General features: G+C 40.7%; 1 protein-coding gene across 1 annotated transcript in view; it reads right to left on the bottom strand.

Annotated features, from left to right (window-relative positions):
- NPSR1 (neuropeptide S receptor 1) overlaps window positions 1–12,845 on the bottom strand; it is a 62,291-nt gene extending 49,446 nt beyond the window's left edge. The window contains exon 1 of the mRNA XM_032182619.1: window positions 12,699–12,845. Coding sequence (XP_032038510.1) covers window positions 12,699–12,845 — 147 coding nt within the window. The remainder of the gene's footprint in view (window positions 1–12,698) is intronic.
- Between the last annotated feature and the right edge of the window lie 2,378 nt (window positions 12,846–15,223).

The following is a 15,223-nucleotide window of genomic DNA, read 5'->3' as shown; positions in this document are numbered from 1 at the left end:
TGATCTTGTGCTTCTAGGAGGCATCGCTTAAAGAATGACCAGCACTGGTGGACATCGAGGCCTTCAAGAGCAGTTTCCCAGGGGACCTTGCTGACTAGTTCCCTGAGCAGCCTGAAGTCCGCTTTCCCCATATCTAGGGATGAGGTTTTGGTGGCACTTTTCCTTCTGTCACCGTAAATTTTGAACTCAACCACTTCATGGTCGCTATGACCAAGGCGGCCACCAATCACCACATCACCCACCAGACCCTCTCTGTTTTCTAGCAACAGGTCTAGGAGGGCACCTTTCCTAGTTGGCTCCGTTAGCACCTGCACCAAGAAGTTATCATCTAGGTGCTTCATGAACCTCCTGGACTTGCTCGTGTCAGCCGTGTGGCACTCCCAGTTAACGTCTGGCAAGTTGAAGTCCCCCATAAGGACAAGGGGAGTTAATCTCGAGACCTCTCTTAGTTCTGTAAAGAATAATTTATCGGTGCTATCGTCCTGGCCAGGCGGTCTGTAATAGACTCCCACAACGACATCCCCTTTATTCGTTCGTCCCTTGATCCTTACCCAGAGGCTCTCAACTTTGCCATTGCCGACCTGAAGTTCCACACAGTCCAGCCCCTGCTTCACATACATCGCCACCCCACCACCTCGCCTACCCTGCCTGTCCCTCCTGAAGAGCCTGTAACCATCTATCGCAACACCCCAGTCACAGGACTCATCTCACCAGGTTTCACTTATGCCGATGATATCGTAGTTGCGGGACTGGGCCAGGACTTCTAGCTCATCCATTTTATTCCTCATACGGCATGCGTTCGTGTAGAAGCACTTCATATGCGTCTCCTTACACTCAGCACCTTGTGGATCTGACCGAAGGATCTCACTGGCACACAGCCCCTCTGATTCTAGTGTACCATCCCTTAGGTCTTCACCGGCGTGCCTGGTTTTAGCCCCTTCCCCCTTCGACTCTAGTTTAAAGCCCTATCTATCAGCCCTGCCAACTCCTGACCAAAGATCCTTACCCCTCTCCGAGAGAGGCGCATCCCATCCGGTGCCATCAGGCCCGGTGTAGCATAGACCTTCCCGTGATCAAAGAACCCAAAGTTCTGCCGGTCACACCAGTCTCGAAGCCACGAGTTTATGTGAACAGCACGCCTTTCAGCTTCGATCCCCCCTATCGGAAGGACAGAGGCAAACACAACCTGCGCCCCTGATCCTCTAAGTAGTCGCCCCAAATCCCTAAAGTCTCTTTTGATCGCCTTTGGACTTCTCGTTGCTACTTCATCGCTACCAGCCTGAAAGACCAGTAGCGGGTAGTAGTCAGTGGGCCGTACCAGGCGCTTGGCTTTCTTGGCAAAGTCTCTCACCCGAGCCCCAGGGAGGCAACAGACTTCTCTGCGGGTTGGGTCTGGTCGGCATATCGGTCCCTCTGTCCCTTTCAGAAGGGAGCCCCCCATAACAATAACCCTTCTTTCTTTTTTGAAGGTTGATGTGGCAATGCGATGTGTAGGTCGCCTTGTCTTAGGCGCCCCCTCCAACTGGGACGGGTTTTTATCTACTTTGTCATTCAGATTGTCTTGTTCTAGTCCTTCATATCGATTATTTAAGGGTAGATGAGAAGGTGAGGTGGGCAGAGAGAGGGCTCGCCTACCACCCCGAATATATTATAGACTCACCTACATAAGACAACCAGTGAGGGCTGAATGCTTAACTTTTCGATGAAGAAACAAACAAAAAAAAGCACCCCTTTTTCATGTCTGCATGTCCCTTTCAAAACAATCGGGACAGCAATGGTGAAATTATGCTTATACACTTTGTGTTGTACGGAAATTGGAAGGGGGTATATATTTGGAAGGTAAATACAGAAACAAGCAATCAAACAAACAAAACCTAAGATTTTATATCACATTTGTCCTTGAAATCAACATGTTCTCCTCAGGGTTTGGTTTGTCTTTTCTATTTCAAAACAGATCTTTAACGTGTGAAGATCTATGGGACAAGACTTGCTCCCATTTTCTGTGATATAAAGTCAGGAGAACATTTTCTTGAAAGAAATTCAGTATTCTTATAGTATACTGATAAGGGTATGTATATATATATATAAAAATATATATATATATATTTATATAAATATATATATATATATATATATATATATATATTTATACTGATAAACAACCACCACCACCAGGAGACCAACACAAGTGTCACTTTTTTCTGGTCTGACCCCTCCGCTGTACCCAGCTGCTGTACTATGTCCACTTCAGGGCACTGTGCTTCAAGAGAGGCATAGGGCGATGAGGTGACAGCATTCTAGAGGATATAGCCAGGCAAAAATACTGACTGAATTAAATTACTTAATCTAGGAAAGAGCTGACTGCAGGAAAAGACAAGCATAGCCTTTAAGACACAAAAATACTGCTGTTAAAAAAAAGGGGGGGGGGGTGGGAGGTGGGAAGGGAGATTATCTCTTCAGATTCACTGCTTATTGGCCAAAATCAGTGAACCAAAATTAATTTAAATTTTTTTGACTTACAAATATACTTGAATTGATTGAGTCAGTGAAACCTTCATCTATGAAAGCCTTAAAAGTAAGCCTTAGGTTTGAGTTATAGCTGATTGATCCCTAACTTCAGTGCAGCTGCATTTTCTATAATTCTGTTTTATTCATCACAATGAGGTTGCTTAAACATAGAGGTTTCATTTCATGCCATGTTTGTTCATCAAGCAAAAATTCTCTTTTTGTAACAACCTTCAGCAAGGTGATTAAAAAAATGCAAAAAACAAACAAACAAACAAACAACAAAACAAACAAACAAACAACAAAAAAAAACACATTATTTAATAATATCTCACACAGACACCAAAGGTATTTTGAATAAAAAGAAAGATAATAATATCTACCAGGTCCCTTGTGTAAGAGCTTTCAGTGAGGGCTGCTTTTGCAATGGGCATTATTAATTACATTACACAAGAATGCTGTGAGGGAGACTGGTGTCATCAAGTAGTACTTTTAGATTAGAAAAACTAAAAATGCTGGTGACCTGGTTAAGGTCACAGAACAAATCAAAGTCGAGAGAATTTCCTTGGCTTGATTATAAGAGTTGCATACTATTCCACAAAACTGTTGTTTGAAGCATAGAAGTGCTTGACGTCTGGAGCACATATTTGTGTTTTTCTAATTTGCTTTAAGATTAAAACCAGCTAAAGTCAATGAAGCAAGCCTCTTCATGGGAGAAATGTAAGCCAGAAAACCTGGTTGAAGAGTGTGTGCATTTTCCTTTGCTTGTAGAAGTGGTTTGTTATTTTGTCTCTGAGAAAATTTCTGAATTCATAGGCTGCAATAAGTCTAGCCTGAGGTGTATTGTGCTTTATATTTGCAACAAACTCCATCCCTAAGAGCCTTGTGTGTCATTCACTCATGGTTCATGTACCATCCCAAGGGCAGAAGGGATCCGTATGGGTTGTAGGCATTTATTTTATTATAATTTGATTTATATTTTTCTTGTACCAATGACAAAATTCGCCTATGAAATCTGCCTGCAGGCTCTCAGTGTTGTATCTTTGACTTACTATAGTGTAGGCGATAGTAATGGAAAGTATTTAACACCATTCCTAATGAGACTGGCTGGTCCCTTAATGTAAGGTGAGAATGCTTATAGCAAATTCAAGTCCCCCTGACCTGCTGCCTTCCTGCTCTGTGTTCTTGGTCAGTTTGGTGAAGAGGCACTGATCCCTCTTATCACAGGCAGGTAGTGACTTATGTGTCTGAGCACCTTTTTCTTGCTCGCTGGTTAAGATCTGTGAATACGCAAACAGCCTGACTGCTTACCTTTTGTTTATTTAAAAATAATATTACAGGTGTAACCTACTGCAGCAATCATGGAGCAAAGCAAGCAATTTCACAAGGAACATGCTCTTAACATGTAAAAAGAACACATAAATCTGCTTGTTAAATTGAGGATTGTGGAACTGGTATGCTCAAGATGGTGTTCACCACTAGTAGATTGCATTGCACTTTCCTAAAGGAAAAAAAGTAAAAGTCTTTTCTCGTCCTCTGAAAAAGTCACTTTAATTACAGACCAGGTAAGCAAATGGATGACTCTAGGTTTTGCATTACTTTGATCCTGTTATAGATCTGGAGTACTGAATTTTGAATACTGAAAATACATTGGACATATTTGTTATTTTGGCTGCCTTCACTTAGGGTGGAACAAAAAAATGGGGAAGGGAAGGGAAGGGAAGGGAAGGGAAGGGAAGGGAAGGGAAGGGAAGGGAAGGGAAGGGAAGGGAAGGGAAGGGAAGGGAAGGGAAGGGAAGGGAAGGGAAGGGAAGGGAAGGGAAGGGAAGGGAAGGGAATTAGTTTTCCTGAGGCAGATGGGTGCAATGCATCTTGACTGATTCCACTTGGGGATTTACCATCTGTTTACCTCTAAGCTAAATTGTACTTTTGACTGTAACATTGAAAGAGATCAAAAAAAGACTGGCTTAAAAATTGGTTCAACTTCATTAAGGAGTCTAAAAGATATTGGTACAACCTCTGACACAATTCATAATTTGTAAAAAATATATATATTAAAAAAAAAAAAAAAAAAAAGAAAGAAAACCTCTGTTCCATACTGCCAGAATTCTCCACAGCAGAATCATAGAGGAGCTCTTGGCCTGGATGGGAAAGAGGTGAGGCTGTTTCACTGCTGCAGTCTTTTATCTAATAGGAGAAGATGGACCCAAGGGAATGGAATGAAGCTGCAGCAGGGAAGGTTCAGGCTGGATATTAGGAAAAGATTCTTCACCGAGAGAGTGGTCAGGTACTGGAACAGGCTACCCAGTGCAGTGGTCATGGCACAGAGCCTGTCAGAGTTCAAGAAATGTTTGGACAACACTCTCAAGCATAGGGATTGATTTTGGGGGGTTGCTGTGTGGAGCCAGAAGCTGGATTCTATGATCTTTGTGGGTGACAGACAACCAGGTATATTCTTTGTTTCTAAGATGGAATTCATAATGAGAAGCAACAGATGGGAGATTTGTTGAATGTGTTCCTGTTTGGACACAGGACATTTTGATTAGATATTAGGGAAAAAAAATTCAACATGGGAGTAGTGAAATACTGGAGTTGGAGAACAGGGAAGCTATGGGATTTCCATCTCTGAAGATAGTCAGAACATGAATGGACACCAGAGCAAGCTGGTATTGTTTGAATTATCTTTTGAGTGGTCAGCCTAGGAGACCTTCAGAAGTCCCTCCCAACTTGAATTATGCACACACAAATATGCATAAGGCCTATTTTCTTAAGGAATATACTTAAAACTGAAGTGTTTTAAGGCAGACGTATTCAGGTGATAGTTTTGCACAAGTTCTATATTATTTATTGTATCATAGAAACATAAATCTTTGTGGAAATTTCTATGTAAATTAAAAGTCACCCTGCAAATCAGTTGTAAAGCTATTGGCACAGGAAGGACACAAATATCTTAGTCTTAGGGAAAGCAGTATTAGGTGGCATTTAGTTAAACCTTATGCAGAAGTCTGAGATGAAGAATTTCAGCTAGGATGTGACCATCCTAAACAATGAGCTGTCAAAAGTAAAGTGTGATGACATTAAAGTGCCTATAACTATTTTTGTGTTTACCTACACACAATATAAAGGTTCTTTAAGAGATAAAAAAAGAACAAACTTGGTTAAAGTGCCAACTGGAAATATCCATCTGTCTTCTTATGTTGAAACTTTCAACACAAGTTAGGTTGTGAAAAGAACAACAGAAATCTGTTTGAAAATAAGCCTTAAGTGTGTTACATATACTTTATCTGTAGATAGCAGTTCTCACTGGCAAGAGAGAACAAAATAAGAGTCAACAATAATTTACCAAAAGAGAGAGAACAGCAGGAATACTTAGGCTAGAAATAATCTTCATACACCAAACATTAAGCATATGAATGTGAAAGTTCAGATGATTAATTCAAACCACCTCCTAATTCTCAAGAAATATCAAAAAGAATAAAAATAAATAAAATATCAAAAAGAAGAAAAGGAAGAAGAAGAAAGGAACATCTGTGGAGAAGAAAAAGCCACAAAATAAGTGTCTGGATCACTTAATTCATTTGCAGATGGACTATGTCTCAAAAGAAAGAAACACACGAAACAACCTGGAAGATAGCTGAAATCTTTTGGCCTAGTCGTCATAAGTAGCAGAAATTGTACTGGCCGTTCCTATAATATAAGTATGTTTTGAAAGAACATTTTCCATCTAGCAAGTCAAAAATGAGACAATGTCATTATAGAACACACACACAAGATGGCTCTTAAAAATTTGTGAAAGCAATTTGATTGATACAAATAAAAAGGTCTGAGAAAACTCGTGAAGATAGCCAAGTGAGAAAAGAGTCAGTTCAAAGCTGTGTTTTATATTTTTCTCTTTAAAGGTGCTTCCATTGTGACTGAATTTCAGAGGAAGACATTTGGGCAGGCAACAAACCCTCTAGGAGTTGAATTTTTTTTTTTTGGTAGCTTGGCTTGGAACTGAGCACGATTCAAACTGCATAAATACTAGTTCAGCCTCAGGTTTGTCTCTTGGACCACTGCTTTCCCATTTAAGCCTTGGGGCAAAAAACACCCCTGACTCTGATGGACCTTGGCTATTAATTAAGAGGTTTCTCTTCAAATCCCAATGTCCCCAAGCAAGCTTAGCAAAGAAAACTCAATCTGCGTCTCACATTTCTCTGAGTCAAGCATGAGCTTTGAATTCCGCAGACGCAATGGTCATGCCTGATGGTTTTCACATCTTCTTCTGCACAGGGGCTGCTTTACTGCAATGATTTCTAACAGGATGTCTCTGTTAGCTTCCCAGCACATGGCTGTAGGTTATTCTGGCAATCCTGTGAAGTGTTACCACATGAGGCCTTCACAGTATGTCAGAGATGCTGGCAACAGTCACTTCTCCATGTGACTTTATGCCTGGAAGAAGGGCAGAGCTAGAAAAGGACCCAAGATCATGTTTTCTGTTCTGCCAAAATCTGAGAAGCAGTTTTGCATGAGTTGGTATCAGTATGGTATTACGCTCAGTGTGTGGATGTCAATGTGGATGTCAAACCTAAAGGAAAATCTAAAATATTTTCTACATTTTAGGCTTGGGGAAACCAACTAGTTAAGGAAACCTATTCAGTAAATCAGAACATACAATCTCAAACAAAGGGGTAATTATGTGACTAAAATTACTTTCAATCCTTTTTGAAATCTGGTAATGTTATATATATATATATATATATATATATATATATGTATGTATATTTGTGAATCTCCAGTTTTAAAAAATATATTTCTTATCTCTTACTTCACCATTGCAGGTAAGGCAGGGTCACTTCAGTGGGCAACATTTAATGCATATGAATTGCTGTGATCTTTATAAGCACCAATAACAACTAAACAAGCCATCCCTAGCCTGCCCTCAAATCCTCCATAGATGTGACTTGGGTAGAGGGGAAGATTATTAGTCATTAACATATAGCAATAATTCAATTTTCCTAGCAGGTGGTTCATATTTACCATTCTGCTGTGTTTTGTTACATGGATAATAAACTGGGACAGTACTGTTCAGTTATTATAGGGTGTTTGTTTGTTTGTTTGTTTGTTTGTTTGTTTTTTACCAGTTGTACTCTAGGGAGTTTCCACAGAAGTTAAATGTTTTTTTGCAAATTTTGATCTCATCAGGAAATATACATTTATCATGACGTATCTATCTATCTATTTTTTCATATAATGTTTTGGACAAGAACACATAATATTAGGTCACTCAATAGCCCATCCATAATTGTATGATCTTGATAACCCTATTAAAAACTGTGAAACACTGTTCTTTCTTAATCACAAAAAGGGGTAAGATGATTAAGTGTGCCTAATTAAAACACCTCACAAACTAAGGAAATTATTTTCTAGGTCTGATTTTATAGGAGAGGCAGACACAAACCCTATGGGCTGTGCGAACCATGAAATCAGAAGTGTGAGGGATGGTAGTATAAAACTGCTTTAATTGTCTGTCTCAGAGCTACCCAAAGCTGGGCTGTCATATAGTCAGTTCACTTTTGTGCTGCCTTTAAGCTAGTAGATGAAGCCAGCCCACCCCAGAGCATTGCAGATTTGTTTCAGAAGGTGATCGACTATTTCATTCTCAGTGTGACAGTCCAGCATTAGCATCACTCATCACAGCATATTGCGTCGGCTGTGTTAAGGAGTTCCTGACACTGTATTTGTGTAGGCTTAGTTTTCCTCCTCTCCCTCCACTGAAAGATAGCAAAGTCACTTATGAATTATTTGGTTTGCCTATTTTCCTAAAATGTATGATTGCATTTGCAGAGATTACCCCAGAAATTTGACAGCACCCATTAATATTTTTCTCTTATGTATTCAAGGATGAGATGCTTTGTGCAGTCTGCTGTAAAATCAGAATGAGCAATAGTATAGGCAAATACTTTCCAGGAGATAAGAGACTCCAGCATCTGGATGAAATGATAAGGCCCCAGATTCTGGCTTAGGCTCTGAGGGCACCTGGAACTACATCCTTCTTACTTGATAGTTTTACAAAACTAGCCTATGTAAACCTTCTCTCTGCACACCGGTCTTCTCAGCTCTTTGCTGGAGGTGGTAGGTCCTGAACTTTGTAATGAACTTTATTCTCTGTGGATGATAAGTATGTGGTCTTATATTTGTGCTTACACCGGCATGGCTCTACAGTCCTGTTTAATAACTAAGCTACCTGTGCTACAACATGCAGATACTACTGCAATGCTACTGGGGTGGGAGTGGGGGTGGGGGAGGACGGTCACCGTCTGTCCTTCCTGAAAAAAAGGACGGGAATTTTAATTATTCATGAAAAATCCTTTGTAATCATTTGTAGTGGATTTAATGTGCATGCTGTTTCTCCTGAGAGCTCTGATCCTTTGGTGTCCGTGCTGGGGTGATGCTGCACAACACAGGGACCGGGGTCATGGCACCAACCTCTGGCCCAGTGGTTGGGGTTCTCACCTGGCAGCATGGGATTGGGATTCCCAGACAACTTTGTGTAAAAACAGCAAAACTCTTGTGCCTTGCTGCACAGGTGGAGACTCAGATCTACACATCAGGAAACAAAATAAGGAAAGGTACTAGATGTGGAAGGCAGGAGATGGTGGTGGGAACACAGTCCTGCCAAAGAAGAAATAATGACTAGGACTTTTCTGCATTTGAGCACCCTAACCTTTACTCAGTTGCATAAAAGTATGGCATCTCATTTACCAACAGAGTTTCTTTTAAAATAAATGAAACTACTCAGGACTGCCTAAGCTTCGGAGCTGCTGGGGGACTGGGGAGGTCCTTCCTCCAGCCTTGATGAAGACCCCTAGCCCTGTTGATCATAGGTATTCCTTTCTCAGCAGGATGCATTGAACCTATTTGGAGATTTTGGCTTCACCCCAGGCTCTCCAAGCAGGTTTCTAGTTTGCACCTTGTGTCTCAGGTCCCTGAGAGTTGGGTATGCAGAACCAAGGGACTCCAGAAGTGGAGGGAGGCCACAGGTGTTCACATAATCTCTGATCTTTTCATTTTACTGTATTTGGTAGAGGGCAGTTGACACTTGCTTAGTTCCTTTTTACACATAGATTAAATGCATATGGGGGAGATTGTAAAGGGATGTAATGAACTCTCCTTTGGCCTGGGAAGTTGGATTTGTAATTAATACCAATTTGCACATCTGTTCTGAATTTGGTGCTGGCACAGCCAACAGGACTTCTAGAGTTTGTGGATCAAGACAGTAAGCTACCTGCATGCCTCATGTAAAGGCACCCAGGCAGAGATAAGGTCTGGGCTTTCAGTGACTCTGCCATCATGCAGCACCAAGACCTGTCTGCAGGTGAGTAGGAGCTGCTGTCTTTGCTGTGGGAAGCCCCAGCTCATCTCTCACACCCCATGACACACCTTGGTCCTCCCCTAAAGGGTACGACTGCACCCCAGCTCCAAGGCTATCATGCATGGCAGCAGACTCACATGCAGCTTTTTGGGGCAAAGCCTCATCTAGCAGCTACAGTAATGACTACCAGAAGGGAAGTGCACATTCCTCCAAGCGGATGAAATGGTCCATTTCCCAGCAAATAAATAAAGAAAGGAAGAAAGAAGAAAGCTAATTGAACTGGCAAAATGTTTTTTAAATTGAAGCAGCACAGGATTTAGTTGTTAAATTCTGAAGTGGTGTGGAGAGAAATTAAAATGTTTCTGAAAGTGGTAGCAGGGAAGCATTCATGGTTCAGCTCTGAGTCACATTATTTTACTTCTGCAATGTTGCCACCATGGTGTAAACCAGACAGTACCAGGAGGTGGGTACAGGTAGTCCTTCTGAAACATGGGAGGAAAAAAAGAAAACAGTGCTCCCTTTTCATCTCATAGTTCGAGCTGTGTATGAGATACCCTACAGAGCTGATATTGGGTAAAATCCTTAAAAGAATCATTAATGTAGGAATTGCTGCAGGTACTGTGTGAGCATCACTCCCTAGTCTCAATTTATTCATTTAAATCATGTTTTCCTGTTATACCTTTGGTAAGGTAGATTAAAACTCTGCGTTTCCCAAAGAGAAATAGGTGCACTTGCTTGCTTTGTGTTGGACATAGAGCCATGTGGCAAGTCCCCACATGCCACAGGCACAGACCATGTCCAACATATCCTGGAGGTTTCTGCTTCACAGCCACTCAGAGTGTCTGTTTAACCTGCACCTGTGTGGTGACTGTTTGTCCAGTCTCCTTTACTGTTAGCAACGGGCCACGACTTGTTTGAAAATCCCAATAAATGGCCAAAGCCTCATTTGTAGATATATTTTGAGCACCAAGTTCAAATTCTATGGGTTTTTAATCTATTCAGCCCTTTCCAAGGTGACCTTTTATTTCCTTAGCTGTTTAACCAGAGCCTTGTGAAGAGGAAGGATATGTCTCCCTTGCTGGATGGGATAAGGACATGACCACCACCCAGAGCGTGGGCAGTGCTGGTGGAGGACAGCCAACCTAGGCAGCAGGTATCAGCAGCACCTTCCACATGTGAGCATTTACTGAGAGCTGAAATTGCTGGCAGGGAGCCCTGCCTTCCTTGCACAGTAGTTGTCAGAGCAGGTGCTTTATTCCTGCTTTCCTGCAGCAGCAACACCAGCTGTCACTTGTCTCCAGAGTCAAAATATTTCCATGCCTATCAGCATCTGGTAATTGATGTGAAATCAGTGAACCTCCTTGCAAAGTTCATGCTATATTTGCCAGAGCTAGACATCAGGCAGCAGAGTGCAAGTATAATGAGAAGCTCTCAGCTAACTGAATCAAGTTTCTTTTAGCAGTGGACGAGCACACGTGACTATCCATGGTATCCTAATTATTGTAATTTACTTATTCTACCCTATTAAGAAGCATTTTTTTTTCTGCCTGGGGACTTTCTAATCATGGAATTAATTTGTCACTTTTACCATTATAAAATACTGCTCCCATGACATTGTTCAGATTTACAGCCCTCAGTGTGAAGAGAAGAAAGGAGATAAAGAAAAAAGAGTAAAAAAATGTTTTGCTCCTCACTTGTGTTGTTTTTTCAAGAGCCTTTTAGGAGTCTAACATGAAGAGAAAAATAAAATAAAAATAAAAAGGGAAAACAGAAAGTTGTCACCCTTGACATCCCACATAAGAAAGTACTGTCTTAGCAAGAAGGAAAAAAAAAAAAAAAGTAAAAAAGTATAATGTTAAATGAGACCCAAATTAATAAATTGTAGGAATAGAAATAAACTTTTTCCTTAGCAGAGGTGAAAAACAGTGGTAACTCCTTTGATTCCATGTGCATTGTACCAGAGTATTATCAATCTCCTAGAAATCAAAATTCTGAATGTATTCCTGATAACCAACTATATTCTCAAACGAGGTGAATGCCTATACTTGTCTGTCTGAAAGTGAAGCTTTCAGAGTGTCAGGGTACTTCTTGTCAGCCCTTTTAGTAACTTGAACATAACTGATACAACTACAGTAAAGTGACACATGACACACGGCATGAAATTAAGCAGTGACAACAGGCACAGAAAGCTGAAGCAAAGATGTAACTCAGTACCTCTTTCATCTTTTTCCACATTCACATATTGCAAGGGTGATGTTTATTTCGGGCGATGAATGAATACGCTTCTCGTGTCGTTCAACAGCATTCACTACTGGATCATTCATCCTGTATGTTCTTAAAGAGATGCTGCATCCCCCTCTCAGGTTGAAAACAAATAAACAAGCTAACTAATTAAAACCTGTCCCTCTTGTTTTTAAAACAAAGAAGCCAACACACACACACAAAATCTGTCTCACTTGTGTGCAGATGTTTGTTACAGATGGAAAATTGAAAAGAAATCCCTTATGTCAAGACTATGGCTAGAAGAAATTATGTACAAGATGTGTTAAAGTGATATGCACTTTTGATTAAAGATGCATGTATAATTACAATGCCACTTTAGAAAAGCAGTACCACCCTCTCTTCTAAGGGGAGACAATTGGCTAAGACCTGCAAGTCTGAACTCCAAATCCTGTAACTCTTTTGTTTTTCAGTAAGTGCCTCACGTATGCTGTCACCTGTCTTGGGAGGGCAAAATCCACAAATACACAGGCAAAAAGTTCAATAATCCTAGCTGCCTCCCCGCAGAGGTGATGAAAATGCACCACAGCTTGTGAGAAAAGTAATGCACTGGCTGTACCTTGAAGGAATAGTAAAAGGATCCCCACTCCTCTTCTTCCACCACTTCAGTGAAAGCCACTGTCTCAGTGCAGGTGACAAGGGTGAAATCCAGCCAGCCGGTGCCAGCTGGGGACCTGCTGCTGGCTTCTGTGGAGCTGACCTCCATCACCGGCTTCTGCTTGAATTGTCTAGGTGCTTGTTTTCCTAAGAGTTCACGCAGACAAGTCTCTCCCGTAAAAGCAAAGCAGCAAAAACAGCTTCTCACTGCTCCACCACTGGCTACCAGAGGCATTAGGCTTCAGCGTAGCAGAGTGATAAAAAAATAAAAAAGCAAAGGAAGAAAAAAAAAAAAAAAAAAAGCCAAGCTGGCACCAGCCCTTTGAGCTATCTTTCAGCATAACTCTATCAACAGCCGTCCACATGCTCTTTCCAGCAGCTGGACCAGCAGCTGGTAAGAAAGTCAGCACATGTGGACTCATCCATATGCCTTGTAGTCTCAGGACTCTCTGGCATCCACAGATGCCAGCTCTGGAGCCAGGCATGGCTGTAAAAACACGGACCAGGGGCATAAACTCACATTTAGTGCATCCAGGATTAGTTCAATTTAGTGGAGTTGCTCTGTCTCAAGACAGAGCAATCATAAGCAGTACTCAGTCTATTTTCACAGCCATGTCCCACCAACTCAATTTCTCCATCTCCTGCAGGACAGAAGCTTGGAGCAATTGGAGAAACTTCTGGGTGCCCAAGCAATATTCAGGCTATGCCAAGATACACTGAAGTCATCCAGAGGAGGATTGGTCCTGGCCCATATAGATAATTAGAACCATTCATGAAGAGAAAGAACCAGCACTGATCTATATGCACCAGTGATCAATACTTACTTAAAACTTCCTGCACTGAATGTTGTCTTTTTGGGATTTTTTTGGCTCACTCATTCCGACACAGATGGTAGTCTCAAGCATATTAGAGGTGCTAAGGAGCTTTTCAGTACATACATGATCCTGCACAACTCTCAGGACTAAATCAAGAGTGACTTCTCTTGTGGCTTTGCCAGCTGGTTGCTGTAAGTAATGCTTATGGTGTTAAAAAGGTAATTCAGGTAAAAGAAGAGGTAATTCAGGTCTTCCATTGCTCTTACCTTTTCTGTCTTCAATTATTGTCACTGTCACTGCCCCGCTTCGTTGATGGCTGTTTTTGCTGAAATGCTGTTTTGTTTGTTAGTTCATTTGTTTGTTTTGTGGTTGATCACAACATTTTAAGCCATGGGCTGTCTGTGGTACCATATCTATATTTAAACTAATTCTCTAGGGAAAAACAAAACAAAACAAAAACAAAAACAAACAAACAAAAAGCACTTATTTTCTTATTTTTTAAGCCTCTAAAAAAAAATCTGAAATTTGACGTATGGGTTTGCTCCCTCCACCCTTCACCATTCCCAAGATTAAGCAAACTGTTTGAATACCCCTGGAATGAATGGAGAAATAAAAGACTTTACTGATTGAATCTCAAAAGCCTATAGCAGGCAAGCTCAAATCCCAGCAGTTCCTCGGTGGATAATGAATAGCTGATTGATTCCTACAACTGACGTTGTTTTCCTCAGCCAGGAGTCAGCCAGGAGTTTCAAAAGTCTCTGAGAATTTCAGTGCTTGAAGAGATTTAGGTGGTTTTACATAGAGAGAAATTGAGTCTTCCCACCATTTTTACAAAAGATGCTCTCAAATTATTTTATTTTATTTTAAATTATTGAGAGCATTTTTTTTCTGATATATAATAAAATGTGATTTTTACTTTCTTAACCTAACCTATTTCTCTTTTTAAGTCTCACTATTTTACTACACCACAGCATAAGCATGCTTCCTATATAGGAAATATTAAACAATTTTGAAAATAATCTTTAAGCAAAGAGAATAGAATATTCAGAAGAAGAACAGAGAAGACTTGTTTTAGGCACCACTTCACTGGCCCTTCTTTTTACCTTGGTCGCAGAACCTACACAAAATTGTATTTCTCAAATATAGCTTTGAACCAAGGGGCTGGAAAACTAGAGCATAAATGGTTCCAGTGCAAGCTAAGTAGAACTCTTTGCAGCTGCTGTGTGTAACAAAGCTTTATGCTCATCTTCCATGTGCAGACACAGGGGGGAGACCTGCAACATGCAACATGTGTCTCCCCATAACAGGATGGTTTTCCTTACTGGGAAGAGAAGGAAACAAAAAGTGAAATCAGGAGACTAATACCGTGCATAATGTTGATCATTTCCCCAAATTTAGCTGATCTCAACCTTCAGATGCACCTAATAGTTTAAAAAATTAGGCACGTCTGAAATGCAGAGGCTCAAGGTTATATATATGTGTGTATATATATTGTACAGAATTTACAGTAGAGTTGGCTTTTCTGTATTTAGCCTGTATTGGAAGGAAACTGCAAAAATATTTGGATTCTTGCTGTTTATAGTTTCCTATAAACATATATAGTTTATAGGAAACTATAGTTTATATAGTTTCCTATATAGTTTATAGTTTATATAGTTTCCTATATAGTTTC

Source organism: Aythya fuligula, chromosome 2 (genome assembly GCF_009819795.1).
Source record: "Aythya fuligula isolate bAytFul2 chromosome 2, bAytFul2.pri, whole genome shotgun sequence".
Taxonomy (NCBI): domain Eukaryota; kingdom Metazoa; phylum Chordata; class Aves; order Anseriformes; family Anatidae; genus Aythya; species Aythya fuligula.
The sequence above is the reverse complement of the archived record's forward strand: the minus strand, read 5'-3'. Positions and strand labels throughout refer to the sequence as shown.